The sequence below is a fragment of the Mucor velutinosus genome, assembly GCF_035048745.1.
Source record: "Mucor velutinosus strain NIH1002 chromosome Unknown tig00001547, whole genome shotgun sequence".
NCBI lineage: Eukaryota > Fungi > Mucoromycota > Mucoromycetes > Mucorales > Mucoraceae > Mucor > Mucor velutinosus.
Window position 1 is genome coordinate 218,763 of NW_027041901.1, and position 15,444 is coordinate 234,206.

Below are 15,444 nucleotides of genomic sequence, written 5' to 3' on the forward strand. Positions count from 1 at the left end.
CCTTTTTGTAATATATAAATGACACTTGATGTTTATTCATCGTCTTCAGCTAAATTACTACCCTGTTGCTCCTTTTTGCGCTGTTTATCCATGGCAATCAGTTGAGCCCCTATAGACTTTTCGTGCTCGTTCAATTCCTTGATCTTGTCTGTTTCCTTAATGCAAGAAGTGCCAAATTCCCAATCCTCGCCTTCAGCAAAGTGTGTAAATTTCAGATATCTATTGTCCCACTTGTTTTTGTCTCTGAGGATGCCGCCATTCCACCACCAAGGTCTATTGTTTGTATCCAAATGAAGTTGATTGCCACAGACAGTTCCTGCTGCACCTGCATCGCCCAATCCACCAATCACAGCACCGTATGATCTAACAAATGCGTAGGGTGCTTGAATCATCTCAAACCCAATCCAAAAGGTTTCCTTGTCTCCATGTGAGTGTCTATAGGAAACTCGGTCTCTCTCCAGCTTGTCGTTCATCTTGCATGTCGCCAGCAGACCAAACAGCCCTTTTCTCTTGTTAATCACAACAATACCAGATTCTTGTTCATGAGTAGAGGTTGTCTTCCACCATCTCGATTCTTTGAGGTACGTACTATGCGTGGGCAAGAATGATTTGAGCCATTTGCGGCCCTCGTGGTAGTTGTTGAACAAGGTGCGATCCAAAAAGAACAAAGCACCCGTCTTCTGGTAGCCCTCGTCTTGGAAAAATGACTCGGGCTTCTTGACCATAAACACATCGGCATCCATCAAAATGACTTCAGTAAAGCTACTGGCCAAAATGGCATAGGGTTTAAGCGCCCATCCTCCAAATCGAGTGTAATAGTTGTTGATGCGTTTCGAAATGTCTTGCGTTTTGACATTGGGGATTGAGTTGAAATAGTCAATCTTCTCCTGCGATAAGTCGTTTCCATCGATATAAAAGATTTCGATTGGCAAGTCTGACTTGAGGATCTCTCGAACAGCATGGACAGAGGTGGCTGCGTGCTTAAACTGTCCATTGCCCACACACATGACGATACCTTGCGTGTGCTGTGATTTCAGGTTCATTTCAAAAACATTCTTCCAATAAGGTCGGATCCAAGGGAAAATGGCTTCTTCCAGTTGATTGTACAGCTTCCACGTGTCCTTATACAACGGATCTCGAATGACATCCACTTTGCCTTCTGCCAAGATGGGGTCAAAATACTGAAACAGAGATTTCCAAACTCGTTCCTGGGTTGTCAGCGTCTTGAAATCTGGCATGCTTTCAGGCACAGTCAGTAAATCAGCCTTGATTTGCTGGCCCAGGGGCGATTTCAGTAATTGAAGCGTTTCGTCTGTTGTTTGATCTTTAATGAGCTTTGGTTACACATTTTTATATTGCCTATTTCTTTACCTGTCCATGGTTCTACGGGTGTTGGAACGGCGATATAGTATTTCTTGAACAAGTCTTGATTGGTATTTTCTAAAGTGAGGTCTGGTATTGCACAGAAAAGAATTCAGAGAATGAGACGATCAGATAACCAGATAAACCTTATTCCCCTGACTTACCAGGCTCAATGACGGCTCTGCTGTCGAGGATTTTTTGAATGCGTTCCTTTTCCTTTTCTATCGCTTGCTCCAAAAGCAGTTTCTTTTCTAACTCTTGTTCTGTTTTCAGTGTGAGTCTAGCTGCTTCTTCCTCTTGCTCTTTGCGCAGTGTGTTTTGTTGTTCGAGGTCTAGTAAGTAACGGAATAGAAAACACAGGCAGAAAATGACGAGGATGATGGATCCAAGTCGAACAAGTCGACTGTTGATTTGCGGTTTCATAATCTAATATTTCAACACCCTCAATGGAGACAATTCAGGGGTTAATGATGGTCTTAGTAGGTTGTGTGGATAAAGAAAAAAAAAAAAAAAAAAAAAGAGAGAGAGAGTAAAAGGAGAAAAAAAAAAAAAGAGAAGAGAAGAGTGCAGACAGAAAAATGAAAGAGGGTTATCTTTTTTATTGGGCTTAGGAGTTGAAAGGAATACGTTTTATGGCAGCAGTTCAAGTTGCACAAGGCCAAAATTGTACTCGATAAATAGAGTGTCGATCGCTATAGTTGAAGGAGAAGGTACATAATACAGGCTAATACGGATGGCCTAGTGTACGTATTATTGATTACTATGAGGTACTGCATCTTTGAGTAGTTCTTTTTAGTGGTTTCTATAAATTACAAGTAGGCAATCAGCACCAGTAGCAATCAATTCAGCTTCTATTATTATCAATCATTGCGGCAGATCTCCGAAGAAGATGGCAGTAGCCTAATTGTCCTCTTTCCTACAATTGGACACATCAACAAACAAACAAACAAACAAACTAGCAAGTAAAAAACGATGGGCAGTTTACAGCAGGGTGTCTCTTTTCATGCAACTTCCATCCACAATATGAACACTTGGCTAATGTGATACGCAATACGCATTGTTTCTTTACATAATACGGTCGCACTAATATAGATTACAAATGGATACATATAAATAGGAATGAAAGAACGCCTGGTGGGGCTGTAGCAATAAAGGCGTAGACTACTTTGATAATTGCTGGTAGTTGGATCTGAAGCACTAATTCTGGGCAAGCCTCTATGCACTGTCAATGCCTCGCCCATTTTTTTTTATGCTGGGTACCATCGTTTGCCGTTGTACAAGCAGCATGAAGACAATGTGGTTCAAGTTGGAGAAGAGCAACATGTTGCCAATGTCTCGCCTTGCGGATGCTGCAATAGCAAAACTAGAAAAACATGCATGTTGTCTTCAGAAAGGCAATACGGTGTCATCATGCTCATTTTAAAATCGTTTCCGCAAGCTTTTCGTGGTTAATTTCATTTGATTTCTTCTTTAGGACTCATGCCAATACCCTAGCATCACCCGAATAATTGCTGGACCAAACTTGATTGCATTCCAAGTTGATGGGACTTGGTGTCATGTTCATAATCACAATAATCGCATTGATTTTGCCACCACCAGCCGCCTACCTCCAGCAAAGATATATTAAATCTCCGAATTATATTCTGCTTAAGATTGGCTAGATCTTGATTCAAATTGACACAAATCGATCTATTTTGCCAGATTTGACTATATAAATTGTCCTAATCATCTAATGCCTCCTAATGCAATCTAAAAGTATGTTTCAAGGCGGATCTAATGGTGCTATTTATAAGAGATACTTTGACTTATTATATTAAGCAATTCAAGAAAATATGAAAAACGGTTTTGGAGAAAAATGTCGAGATTTTGCATATGAAGTTTTCACAATAGTGGTTTCAGGGGTTGCCCTGAATCTATAGACGCATTTTGATCTATTATATACCCTAGTGGAAGTCTTCATTTTCGCTGTCAAAAGTGCGATTGTTTCATTTTCGGTGAAATCCATGAGGTACCCCTCATGCTTTTTCGTCGATTTTTGACCATCCCAAAAAAAGTTGAGCAAAGGTGTCAGTAAGTAGCTGCTAGTTAAAAGCAACTATTTGGTGCTACTCTGGCGGTCTAAAATGGCTTCTAGCTTGAGAAAACACGAATCAAATGCATCCGATTTTTGCTGTGGTTTGCATACTTTTGAGTAGTTCAGTATATCAAAAGCATGCTATAGACCCGTATATAAACTGCTCCCATTGACAACGATGTGGAGCATCGCAAAAGAGCCAAACCTACAATTTCAGATCATTTGTGGAAGATTCTCACAGGTGAGACGAATATAACAACTAAAAATTGGTATAAAGATGTGAATAATGCCAGATCAAATGGGCTACCTGTCAGGGCCATCTCAAAGGCAAGACGAATTTAGTATTTCCTAAAAAGTATGCTACGTTAAAGAGTGAGCAAAGTGCGATATCAAGGGGAGATCAAATCGATTGCACTGTGGAAGCCAAAAAAAAAAAACTACTGGTCACATTCAAGCTCTTAAAATCACATTCAACAACTGCCAAACGGGTTACCTTTTTTCAATCACCATTCAGCACGCTACTATGGAAGACAGTTATGCAACGGCTCGAGATCAATCTGATGGACACAAAGCACTGTTGGAATTAGAAAAGCAGTTCAACAAAAAAGCAAGAGCAGCGACTTTGAGTATTCAAGGCTCTCAAATCCAGGCCCTCACTGGCTTCATTCACATGTTTGAACAATACCCGTATCCTGTGGTCATTAATGCTGCCATTCTGAAACTAGCGGATTGGTTTCGACTCCAGTAATGAGTAGACTACATCACGATTGGGATTACACATCCACTAACGGGCCATTGTAGTAACAACAGCGTCAAATACTATGTGTACAAGGTATTTAAGGATGCGTCCGATCTTCATTTGACGAAGGTGATCAATATCGAGGAGACTGTGAGACGTATTCTGCCAATATTAGGCTCCAATGATCCCATTGCTCGATCGATATCGCTTCGGTATGTTGTTTCGTGTGTGGTGTTTGTGTTGTTTACTCATGCTGATATAGTGTATTGGGCTGCATGTCCATGATTATCGCAGAGAAATTAGATGTTCAGTTTGCGTAGGTATCCATCACAAAAGCCTGGATTTTATGCACTGATTCAAATATTAGTATTATACAACGATTGGAATTAGCTACAGACCGAATTGAGTTGGAGGCAGCCATCTGGGCCGGTGATCAGATTTGCGCCAGATCAAACAGATTTCCGTCTGTCATTTTCTCAAAAGTAGTGGACAAACTTCAAGGTAAGAGGGTTTTAGCCGTGGCCTAGTTCAGCTATTCACAACTAAGGGCCAGATAAACAAACGCCATTTGACATCAAGCTGCGACTCGTCAAGATATTTCGACACATGCATCAAGACATTGGCATGGCGAGACAGGCTAAATTGACATGTCTCGTACTATTAGAAGATCCACATACAGACAGCAAGCTCGTTATTGTCACACTCAGGACATTGACTCTACTGCTTAGTCAAGCTGTCATTGATCGCAAGGAACAGGTAAGCATCCCTCTGACTCAATCAGGCGCCAATGTATTCACCTGATTTGCAGATCAATCGATTGCTGGATTACGCTTTGAATGACCAAAGAGAGGATATTTGCTACAACGTGTTGTACGATCTTGTTTTGCTTGGAAAAAACGATATTATGTTTGACGAGACGCATATTATTCGTCTACTGCAGATGATTACAACCACGAAACGACGACGCATTCAGCAAAGAGCCATGCACTGTGCGCAGACACTGATTGAGACGCATCGCAAACTGATTGTACGCATCATGACAAACGAGACAAGATTAGCCACATTTATGAGCCATGTAGAGGAATGCGAGAGAATCATGCATCGCTCCATCGAGCTGCAGCATTATACCAACATGATATCCAGCGCACGACTTTTGTACAGTATCCTTAGAATCGCATTTACGCATCAAGTGGATGGCAATGCAATGGATGTCGATATCCCAGTCATGCCCACATTGTCGGCATTAGGGCATCGAGTGGCAGACACCATCACACAGGTTGATTTGAAGCTGATCACTCAAGAAAAGTCAATCACTCAGTCCAACAAATCGAGGGTGAGAAGAGCGTATTTTTGACAATTCATAAGCACTAACAGAGCCGCTTAGTTACGAGAGCTATTAAAGATCAAAGCAAACTTCTGCTTGCTACTGGATGATTGGGATTGCGATGCGACATTTAGACATACATACACATTACTCACAGATGCTGATGGTGAGTTCGGAATTAGATAGTGGCGTCGTACATAGCAGCGACTGATTCCGTGGTATAGATGACACTGCTGCTGTGCTATTACCCTATCTGTCTACGATATCAAAGAAATGCAGACAGTTAGCAAACTGGTTTCCACAAGAAGCAATTGAGGAGCTGCAAAAGAGGATCAATAGACCCTCTGTCTATGTCAATTTGATACGTTTGCTATTGAGAACAACCGAAAGCAACCATGAAATCACAGCAACCCTGTTACAGCTACTACATGAATTTGGACAGTGGGATCAAAGCACCGAGTGCTACTCCAAGAATGGATGGAATCTGTATTTGATTGGCTTAGAAGCAGGGTCTTGTCAGTGGTACGAACTGATGTACTTGATCATGAAAGACTTGCGAAAACGAGTGGACACGGAAGCCAGCTATTTCTGGTTGAGTGCCTTATCCTCACTGGCTCAGGCAGAGCACAGTTTATCCAACAAAGATGCCGTTTCAGATCTATATATTCAATCCATGCTTGAACTCAAGGTAATTTTCACTAGAAAAAGATGACACTCGTTGGCTCAGTGCATACCACAGGCTCTGCGATCATTTGACCAACCTCGATTCGACCAAATGTGGTTTATTCAATTACGAATGGAGTTTATACAAGCCATCGAGCGTACGAAAGCTATTCTTGCTGCTACTTTGTCGCCCAAGAAATTGGCAAGACAGATGCAAACAAGCGCCGTCATGTTTCGCGAGATAGCATTTCGATATGATTTTATTGCACAAGTGCAGTTTGGTGCTGATAAGGAGGTGTTGAATGTGATAGAGTCCTATAAGATACGTGCTTTGGTTTGCGAACATGCTGCTCGTACATTTATGGGGTCTGATCAAGTGTTCTTTTGCGTGGATCCGTCTTTGATACCTTTGATTACCCAGACAGAAACAGCAGCACCACATCGAATGGTCGATACAGCAGGATACATGATGCATCAATCGAAACAGTTCTTGAGAAAGGTGACAGCATGGGAAGAGTTAGCTCACTTAGAGGGCAATGACCGTAGACAGGTGAGGCTTGAAACGGGAGCATGGTAATGGCATGACGCTGACCTACTATTTGGTAGACTTGCGAACAAGACTTTGTGTATATACTAGATGCTATTTTAGCAGAGCCCTTGTTAATCCCTCGATCCTTCTTCAAGAGTCGAAAGAATGTTAATATCCAACTCACAACAGAACCTATGCTGAGCGAACTGAAGCCTATTACATTACAGCAAAACGAAGACCTTGTCATTGAATTCGAAGGACTCGTTCAAGTCAATCCACATGTTAAATGTAGGCTGTCAGCATTTGATCACAAGCATTTGTTACTGAACATCTTAACACAGATCTAGAGAAAAAAATTCAAAAGGCAGTGATTGTATGCTTTGTAACAACAGAAAAGATATTACACTTGGATGATCGCATTGGTGTCAATATGATCTTCTCGGAACCAGCTCAAATGCTTCAAGCAGAAAATAATCAGGTACATTGCCACATGCTCTGCATCGTTTCTGGATGACTCACGCTGCTATTGCAGTCCATATTAGTGCAGCCACCTACTGTATACGTTGCCAACGTGCGCAATTCATATTTTACATATACGGGGTTGCTCAGTTTACCCAAATCGAAAACGCGTGAATTGTTACCCAAAACCAAAAAGGAAGCTTGGGTGAATGTGTTTGTAAAGATTTTAGACGAGGACTCTGGCATTTGGTCTATAGGTCCATTGCAATGGGGAAAAGTGATATGGTAGGACGCAGTTTGCCGATTCATGCTCGCTGATGTTGTTTCAAAATAAAATGGCAAATGTAAAACAGATTTGTAATGTTGGTAAATACCAGAATTCAACAACTGGCACATAATGAAAGTTCGCTTTTAAACACACTACTATATATCATGAAAAGATCTTCCCTGAGCAACCAGTAACTATGGATCTGAATCTTTTTGGGATGCTGCACGTCTTTATCAATGAAAACAATTCATATTCGCGCAGGCATCATACTGGCGTTTTTTTTATCACTACCCAAGTATGCAAACCACAGCAAAAATCGGATGCATTTGATTCGTGTTTTCTCAAGCTGGAAGCCATTTTAGACCGCCAGAGTAGCACCAAATAGTTGCTTTTAACTAGCAGCTACTTACTGACACCTTTGCTCAACTTTTTTTGGGATGGTCAAAAATCGACGAAAAAAGCATGAGGGGTACCTCATGGATTTCACCGAAAATGAAACAATCGCACTTTTGACAGCGAAAATGAAGACTTCCACTAGGGTATATAATAGATCAAAATGCGTCTATAGATTCAGGGCAACCCCTGAAACCACTATTGTGAGAACTTCATATGCAAAATCTCGACATTTTCCTCCAAAACCGTTTTTCGTATTTTCATAAATTACTCAACAAGTCTGCTCAAATACCTATAATCACTAGCAACATTGGATGCGGCTTGAAAAGTACTCAAAGAATGCTTAAACGAGTAAGGGACGTTCATTATGACCTATATAGTCAATTTTTGCAAAATAAATCGATTATGTTGATTCCGAGTACACTTTTTGCCATTTTTAGTAAAAAAAACAACAACAACAACTGAGTTTCAATTGGTTTGGCTTGCAAAATGCTTTCTTATAAAGAGAATAGCCATTTTGAAGTATATGAAAAGGATTATTCTACTGGATTAGCACTTTTACTTGAAATCAAAGCTATCAAAGATGCTGTGAATCAAAAAAGTAAGCATTCATTTGAAGTTTATGAATATCCATACATCCGTCTGACGGAATGCCACAACCCCAATTTTCCCTTTGTAAATATAAGCCATTATAAACATTCAACAAGGATCCAGGAGCATCTCACAACGCAACAAGAACGAATAATCTAAAACACAACCATCATTCCTCTCTTGCACTTCGTCCATGATCAAGAAATCAAGCAATGGAATAACAACAACAGTGGATCAGTAACGCCTCGATCTTTTATATCTCGTACTTTTCATTATTACTCAACCACCATCCTCGATTACATCCATACGCATTATGCCCAAGTTCGCCCCAAGTATAATTCACAACTTTATTGACTTTATCTTGTTGCATCCATCACACCCATTTTACGAGAAGTAACTGGATCAAACAATCTGTCTATGTGTAACTCTAGAGTATAAAAAAGTTCTAGCACACCACGCATTTTCCATCCTTTTCTTTCAACGATAACAGCTTTGCCAAATGGATTTGCTCCTTGTCCGTGATGTTTCCTTGTTTTACCTTGGCTTGTAATCGAGCAATGTCTTGTTTTCTTTGATTAGCTGCGTTCACTCGATCCCTTCTCTGCCTTTCCATCTCTGTCCTTGATGGCTGCTGTTGCTGTTGCTGTGTTGGTTTCGATGTGTGATTAAACGGATTCATCTTCATCATAGGAGTCGCTGCTTTTGCTGGTTTTCCTTTGCACTGATGATCCACTTCTAATCGGTGCTTGACACAAAACGAAAGCCCACATTCAGGACAGTGCATTGGCACCAACATCTTTGTTGTACAGCCCTTTTTGCGGCATGTGTTGTCGTTTTTGGGTTCCAAATCTGAGCAATTGCTTTGTATATGCTGATTCATCTGCATGGACATTCGTCAATAGCACTCCAAGATGTAGTATGAACTGCAACTTACTCTAATATTTGGATCGTCGCCTCGTTTCGCCGGCACTGGCTTCTCGCAAATTGGACAGATGGGCACTCTGAAATTGAAACTGATGATGAGTATATGCGCTTGTTTTTTTTTTTTGGCAAGCTCTAATAATTTACCGAACATCCATACTTGGGTCATTGAGACTAGGGCAATCATGCGCCTGTAGCTTAAAGTGGTCTTGGCTAGTTCAATGAAGTCAGCCTCTTGCTTGTGATTCCTCCACTATGGTGCCACTTACCAGAATACCTTTTTACAGTTCACACAAGTATAGGGTAAAAAGTCTATTGTTCGATGTGTCAAAATCGTAGGATCAATGGAATTCATGTACACATACCATACAAATTACAGCTTTTGGCTGTGCAGCGTTTGCCAAGTTCAGGGAATTCCATTACGTATTCAATTATCAATAAAGAAAAGAGAAGAGAAGGAAAGAAATTACAGGAACATGCTCTCTTTATATTTCTATATTGGGCTGGATTCCAATTGGCACAATCCGTAGTAGTAAATGAATCATCCTGGATTGCATAAGCAAAAGGGGCATACGCAATCAAATGGATTCGATGGAATCCAATGGAAGTCGGCCATACGAACCCCTTCTTGGCGCGTTGTTCTGACGGTCTACAATGGCACAGTCGAGCTTTTTACGAGATGTTAATCTTTGACATGCACGCTCTTCTCGAACCATCCACGAAAAGCTCAACGCCAAGATTTGTAAAATCGGCACTAATTACATTGCTATCGCAATCCACAATAGCAATGTATAGAGCGCTTATAATGGACAAATAGCCAGTTGCTCTTGCATTCACCATGGCATTGGTAACTGAATTTGACTCAAATCAACAAAGCATCTGTCTCAGTGACCGTTGATACTTTCGAGCTAAACTTCTGAGCACTAATAAAACACGTTTATTTGGTGTGGATCCAACCTGTTCTTTCTGTTTGTTTGATATACCAACCTCTTCTCATCATGGCCACACTCTCTGACGATACTATTCGCAAGGTAATAATACTCACACTGTACATCTAGTCAAGACATCCACTCACTCACTGGCCCATCTTAGGTCTTTGTGGAATTACAAAGCAAATTCATCCATAGTCAACAACAAGCAAATACAGTAAAGGCTCAAATAGCAGGCAAACAACGCGAGCGTAAATTGGCAGAGCTTACCAGACGTGAATTGGATGGCTTGGATGACAATACCAAGACGTACAGACCTGTTGGCAAAATGTAAGCACCCATCAAGATCTGACATACATATCCATGCTGACACTCTATCCATAGGTTCATTCAAAGCCCATTGAGCGACATGAAGAAGCAATACGTAGACTCGATTGCAGCAGCAGATGAAAATATCAAAAGCTTGGAAAAGACACAAAAGTACTGGGAACGATCAGCTTCTGATGCTCAAGGCAATCTCAAGGATATTCTCCAAGGCCCTAGAACCTGAGAAGAGATTTAATAAAACAAGACTTTATTTTGATGTGTGCAGTAAGATATATATATGTATATTTATGAAAATTACGATATTATTCAAGTAGGGTTTGTGATGGTATAAGGATAAAGATAGAAGGAAGGAAAGGAGGAGGGGGGAGGGGGAGCTGCTGTGGAGGGGTTGGAGAGAGAAGAGCTTTGTGTGTGGGATAAGCATCAGGGAGACAAAGGGATATGATATAAAAATACTGTAACATAAGAGAAAGAGTAGAAGAAAGGAGCGGGTTGAATTATAAATCAAAGGTGCCTCGTAAGATTTGAGAAGTTTTGGTATGGAGATATTGTCTGACGCCTACGACAGCGGTGGACGGACTACTATGACTATCGCCACTCGCACTGCTCTCACCACTGAATGTGCTACTATTACTGCTATGGACAGAATGTGTGTTGGTTGCGCCATTGTTGCGACTCGCCTTCTCCATTTCCTTGGTCGTCTTTGCACCCACACGTCTAAGGTACTCAGCAATGGTCTTGAGCCCTCCTGATTTAGCAAGATCCAGTGGGGTTGGCACCTGTTTCAATATGTAAGGGTTTGGATACACACCCAACTCTCCAACCAGTTTAGCAATCACTTTTAGCTTTCGATTGCGAACAGCATAGTGGAGTGGAGTTTCGCCCTTCTTGTCTCTTGGGTCTGGTTTGGCTTGACAGTCTCTGACAAACAAGGTGATAAGACGAGTCTTGCCGGTGATACAGGCATAATGCAGCGGTGTAGCTCCTGATGTTTACATGAGTCAATAGGGTCAAATGGCACACTCAAGTACCTTACCATTGTCGTCTGCCATGTCCAGCAGTGCATTCTGAGATAGTCTCAGTATGTAGCCTGCCATCTCATCTGATCCACTCTGAACAGCGGCATGAAGTGCATTTTCTCCGTAGGGTCCTCGGTCATTCAGTATGCTGGCATCGCCGTGTTCTTTCAGTAACCGAACACCATTCATATAGCCTAATTTAGCTGCCAGTACAATAGGAGTGATCCTGTCCTCCTTCTTGGATGTCAGTGGGTAGACGCTTGTTTTCGCTCCTGCGTCAATGACTCTCTGTAAAGCGGATGTGTTTTTGACTGCAATCAATGCATGAATGAGACCATATCCCTCTTTTACGCTCTTGACAGAATCTGAATTCTTTGCAACATTTGGATTTCCACCACGGCGAATGTAGTTGCTAAGCTCAACGGATGAGTGTCTCTTTTCAAGCTGAACATTGAACAACTTACCCTACAAGCGCATCCACACCTGCCTTGTCTGCTTTACCCCTTGCAATCGTGTTCCAAAAGCCATCGCCGCAAGCAAAAGTCAAAATGTCTTCTGGCGGTGTTTCAGGATGCTTAGCAGCTGGTGCTATTGCTGCACTGCTGTTGCCATCGTTAATAGGCGGCTTTAAGGAAAGGGGAGAGGGGACAGGGGTGATGTTGGGGGAGAGAGGCAAAGTGGAAGGGCCAGGATCAGACAAGGCAGAATAGGGTTCAAATGCGTTATTATTATTGGTATCAATATCTTCATCGTTATCACTATCTACAAGCAAGTGGCTGTCAAATAGGATGGGATCAATGATTTCGTCTGCCAGCGAGAAGGATTGTCGAATAGAAGAAGAGCAAGATGACGACGATCGTGCAGACGACGATGACAGGAAGCTTTTGGATGAGATGCAGCTTGCATTGCTTGATAGGATGGATCGTCTTCGGCTGCTGTAGATCGCCTTTTGTTGCTGCAGCTGCTCCAATCTTGACTTGTAGAGCTGTGTCTCTCTCAGAGAACGCTCATAGTTTTGTGATTGCACGTTGAAACGATGTTCCAACTTTTTTCTGGCCTTTTCCAGCTGATCCAGTGCGTCAATCATGGCGTCGTGCTTGTCTGTCCAGCAAGTGACAATCTTGTCCATGGCGAATTTCAGTCTCTGTTGAAGATCGTCGCAATTGACTTGGCTTATTATCTCTCTCAGCTGTTTTTCATGTTCGGTTTCTTGGTATCGTCGATGAAAAACGAGGCGTGTGGGTGATTTGATGGAGGAGGGCGATGGCAGCGGTGGGACAGGCGGCAACGATAGTCTTTGATAGTATTCTTCGTTTACAGCCATGTTTGTAAATAAGTAGAAGGATGAAGAAAGTGGAAAAACAAAAAGAGAACCAAGCAGTATATTCTTTATATCTCTTACCTCTTCACTTTTGAGCAGCCCCCTTTCTTTCTAATATAAAGTGATAATCCCAAAATTTCAATTGGGCCAAATGATGCTTGATGATAGCCCCCTTTTTTTGCGTTAATAAATACACTGCGAGGAGTTGTTAAACAGGTTGGTTTTATCATGTATGTACTCTATAAAAGCAGCACATGTAATAAAAGAGGTATACATGTTTATTTTTCTATAGTGTGGTGGTTGGTATATATATATATATATATATATATATATATATATTCTAATCTGCTTCGGCCATTTCCATGCCGCGATAGCCTTGTCTATTTCTGTGCCCCTTGATTCGACTGGTAATGTCTGTGTATATGATCATTGTTAGAGTGTACCGTGCTCCTTTTTCTTTTATAGTTTATTGACTTACGTTCCCACCCTCTAGCAATCCATGGCCTAAACTTGACATGGACAAGCCATATCGGAATGGCCAATAACACAATCCCCAATGCAATGACACTTTCAATAGGGGCTTCTATGAACGGGGTCGTACATAAAAACAGTGCGACGATGCAAAATAAAATGGGTGTTGATAACCATACACGATAGGGCCTCTTGAGATCGGGTTCAGTGTATCTAAAGACGAGCAAAGAAAGCACTGCCAAAAAGTAGAATCTGCACTCATAGAATCAGTAACATGGTCTCCCTCGAAACCAACACACTTACATCCAGGATGAAAGCGAGTAAAAGTTCACCAGCACTCTAAAAGAGCCAATCATGATCATAACGGTCGTCAGACAAGCTTGCAAAAGCAATGCTAATATGGGCGTCTGTCTTGACTGACTGAGCTTGCCAAAAAAGCTTGGGATATGTCCCTGCTTTGCAGACACATAGATAATACGTGCTCCTGTGAACACACTTGCATTGGCAGACTATAGGAGTAGGATTTAGCAAATAGAACAACGAATATAAAAAAAAATACAGCATGTACCCCAAAGCAGCTCAGTGCAACACACACTGCAAAGATGATTCCACCCGCTGGTCCAAATATTTTCTTTCCAAAATCCATGGCAACCGTATTCGTATGCATGACAACTTCAGATCTCAAAGCAGCCAAATAAGCTACGTTGGATAGCATGTAGCAAAAGATGACCACTGGGATGCCAAAGATAATCACTCGTGGTAAATCACGATGCGGGTCCTTCATCTCGCCAGACACGTAGTTGAGGTTATTCCAACCCTCATAAGCCCATAGACCTATGAATCCATGGGATCAGTATATGATTCATGTTCAGTCACAATCAATGGTACCTGAATAAAAGGCCACGGCAAACTGTCCAAAACTGATGGATTCAAATCCTTCAAACGGATCTCCTTGCAGGCTGTTTCCAACCACTAATCCCTTGTTGGTCAACACCACCACACCCACCACAGAGATCACAATAGCCGTCAGCACCTTGACCACGGTCAATACGTCTTGCACACGAATGCCAGCACGAACAGAGAGCGCATTAATCAGTGTCAATACAAACATACAAATAACCGCCAATAATTTCGGCAAAAACGGAGGGATCACAGAGTCTGCCAGCTCAACAGAAGCATCCGAGTCATGTGGCACATTGAAAAAGTAGGTGTGATATGCAATACGTGAGACGTAATCACCAAACACGATACAGATAATCGCTAAGCTGCCAGGCTTCTGTATCACAATGGTAACATATTCAAACATGAAGGAGATAAGACTACCGAATGCTCTGCCTAGATACACTGCTTCACCACCGTTCATGGGCAACATGGTGCCTAATTCTGCGTAACACAAGGCACCACACATGGCCAGCAAGCCAGAGATGAGCCACACCACCAGTGCTGTACCATACGCACCGGATGATTCCAAGACAGGCCCTATGCCATTCTGTTATGCGATGCCATTCCATGTGATCGCTATGCCATTCGCCTACCTGGAGAGCTGAACAAACCACTGCCAATCATCAATCCTACCACCAGCCCCAGTCCATTCCAAAACGACACCTTCTTTTGCAGTTCAGGCCCTCGTGTCTGCGTCTGCGACAATGGGATCATGGGTATAGTTTCGAACGAAAAAACACTGTTGGAGGAACTGTTATCATGGTGCGTTAATGGGAGTAGCGTTTGGTGGTCGTCGTCCATGTCATTGTGCCTATCCTCCTCCTCATCTTGGCCATCTCTGTTGAATTGGTGTGAGCCAGTGCTAAAAAGTGAATCAGCGTCGGATTCGTGGATTCGAAATGTTGCGTCCAGTGCTGATTCCTGGTAAATACTGTCTTGGTTATTGTTCAAAGCCATTGTAGTAGATCCTCTTTTCTATTCATGGCCTAGTCGCAAAAATGAGAGAGAGAGTGTGTGTGTGTGTGAGAGAGAAAGGGAAAATCAAAAAACTGTTAATTACAGACGTGTGGTGTCGTATAGGCGATTGAAAATCACACTGTCTACATTGCAAG

General features: G+C 41.9%; 6 protein-coding genes across 6 annotated transcripts; 2 read left to right on the forward strand and 4 right to left on the reverse strand.

Annotated features, from left to right (window-relative positions):
* Nucleotides 1–32: 32 nt before the first annotated feature.
* Nucleotides 33–1,785, reverse strand: ATC70_006496 (uncharacterized protein; the record flags this gene model as incomplete). The annotated part of the gene is made up of 3 exons (XM_064825770.1): nucleotides 33–1,312; nucleotides 1,372–1,452; nucleotides 1,527–1,785. The coding sequence occupies 3 exons, from the start codon at nucleotides 1,783–1,785 to the stop codon at nucleotides 33–35; spliced, it is 1,620 nt and encodes a 539-aa protein (XP_064687284.1).
* A 2,174-nt stretch (nucleotides 1,786–3,959) lies between these two features.
* On the forward strand, nucleotides 3,960–7,439 carry ATC70_006497 (uncharacterized protein; the record flags this gene model as incomplete). The annotated part of the gene is made up of 12 exons (XM_064825771.1): nucleotides 3,960–4,180; nucleotides 4,238–4,387; nucleotides 4,438–4,491; nucleotides 4,543–4,676; nucleotides 4,729–4,931; nucleotides 4,984–5,508; nucleotides 5,560–5,665; nucleotides 5,724–6,187; nucleotides 6,239–6,712; nucleotides 6,769–6,979; nucleotides 7,033–7,169; nucleotides 7,224–7,439. The coding sequence occupies 12 exons, from the start codon at nucleotides 3,960–3,962 to the stop codon at nucleotides 7,437–7,439; spliced, it is 2,895 nt and encodes a 964-aa protein (XP_064687285.1).
* Nucleotides 7,440–8,847: 1,408 nt separating this feature from the next.
* Nucleotides 8,848–9,743, reverse strand: CYS4 (cystathionine beta-synthase; the record flags this gene model as incomplete). Its single annotated transcript, XM_064825772.1, has 5 exons — nucleotides 8,848–9,282; nucleotides 9,337–9,403; nucleotides 9,471–9,536; nucleotides 9,593–9,635; nucleotides 9,689–9,743. 5 exons carry the CDS (start codon nucleotides 9,741–9,743, stop codon nucleotides 8,848–8,850), a joined length of 666 nt encoding a protein of 221 aa, XP_064687286.1.
* A 578-nt stretch (nucleotides 9,744–10,321) lies between these two features.
* ATC70_006499 (uncharacterized protein) lies at nucleotides 10,322–10,802 on the forward strand (the record flags this gene model as incomplete). Its single annotated transcript, XM_064825773.1, has 3 exons — nucleotides 10,322–10,354; nucleotides 10,416–10,582; nucleotides 10,637–10,802. 3 exons carry the CDS (start codon nucleotides 10,322–10,324, stop codon nucleotides 10,800–10,802), a joined length of 366 nt encoding a protein of 121 aa, XP_064687287.1.
* Nucleotides 10,803–11,076: 274 nt separating this feature from the next.
* Nucleotides 11,077–12,922, reverse strand: ATC70_006500 (uncharacterized protein; the record flags this gene model as incomplete). The annotated part of the gene is made up of 3 exons (XM_064825774.1): nucleotides 11,077–11,564; nucleotides 11,616–12,010; nucleotides 12,063–12,922. 3 exons carry the CDS (start codon nucleotides 12,920–12,922, stop codon nucleotides 11,077–11,079), a joined length of 1,743 nt encoding a protein of 580 aa, XP_064687288.1.
* Nucleotides 12,923–13,259: 337 nt separating this feature from the next.
* AZF1_1 (DNA-binding transcription factor) lies at nucleotides 13,260–15,289 on the reverse strand (the record flags this gene model as incomplete). The annotated part of the gene is made up of 6 exons (XM_064825775.1): nucleotides 13,260–13,333; nucleotides 13,398–13,642; nucleotides 13,694–13,899; nucleotides 13,959–14,224; nucleotides 14,279–14,869; nucleotides 14,926–15,289. 6 exons carry the CDS (start codon nucleotides 15,287–15,289, stop codon nucleotides 13,260–13,262), a joined length of 1,746 nt encoding a protein of 581 aa, XP_064687289.1.
* Nucleotides 15,290–15,444: the final 155 nt, after the last annotated feature.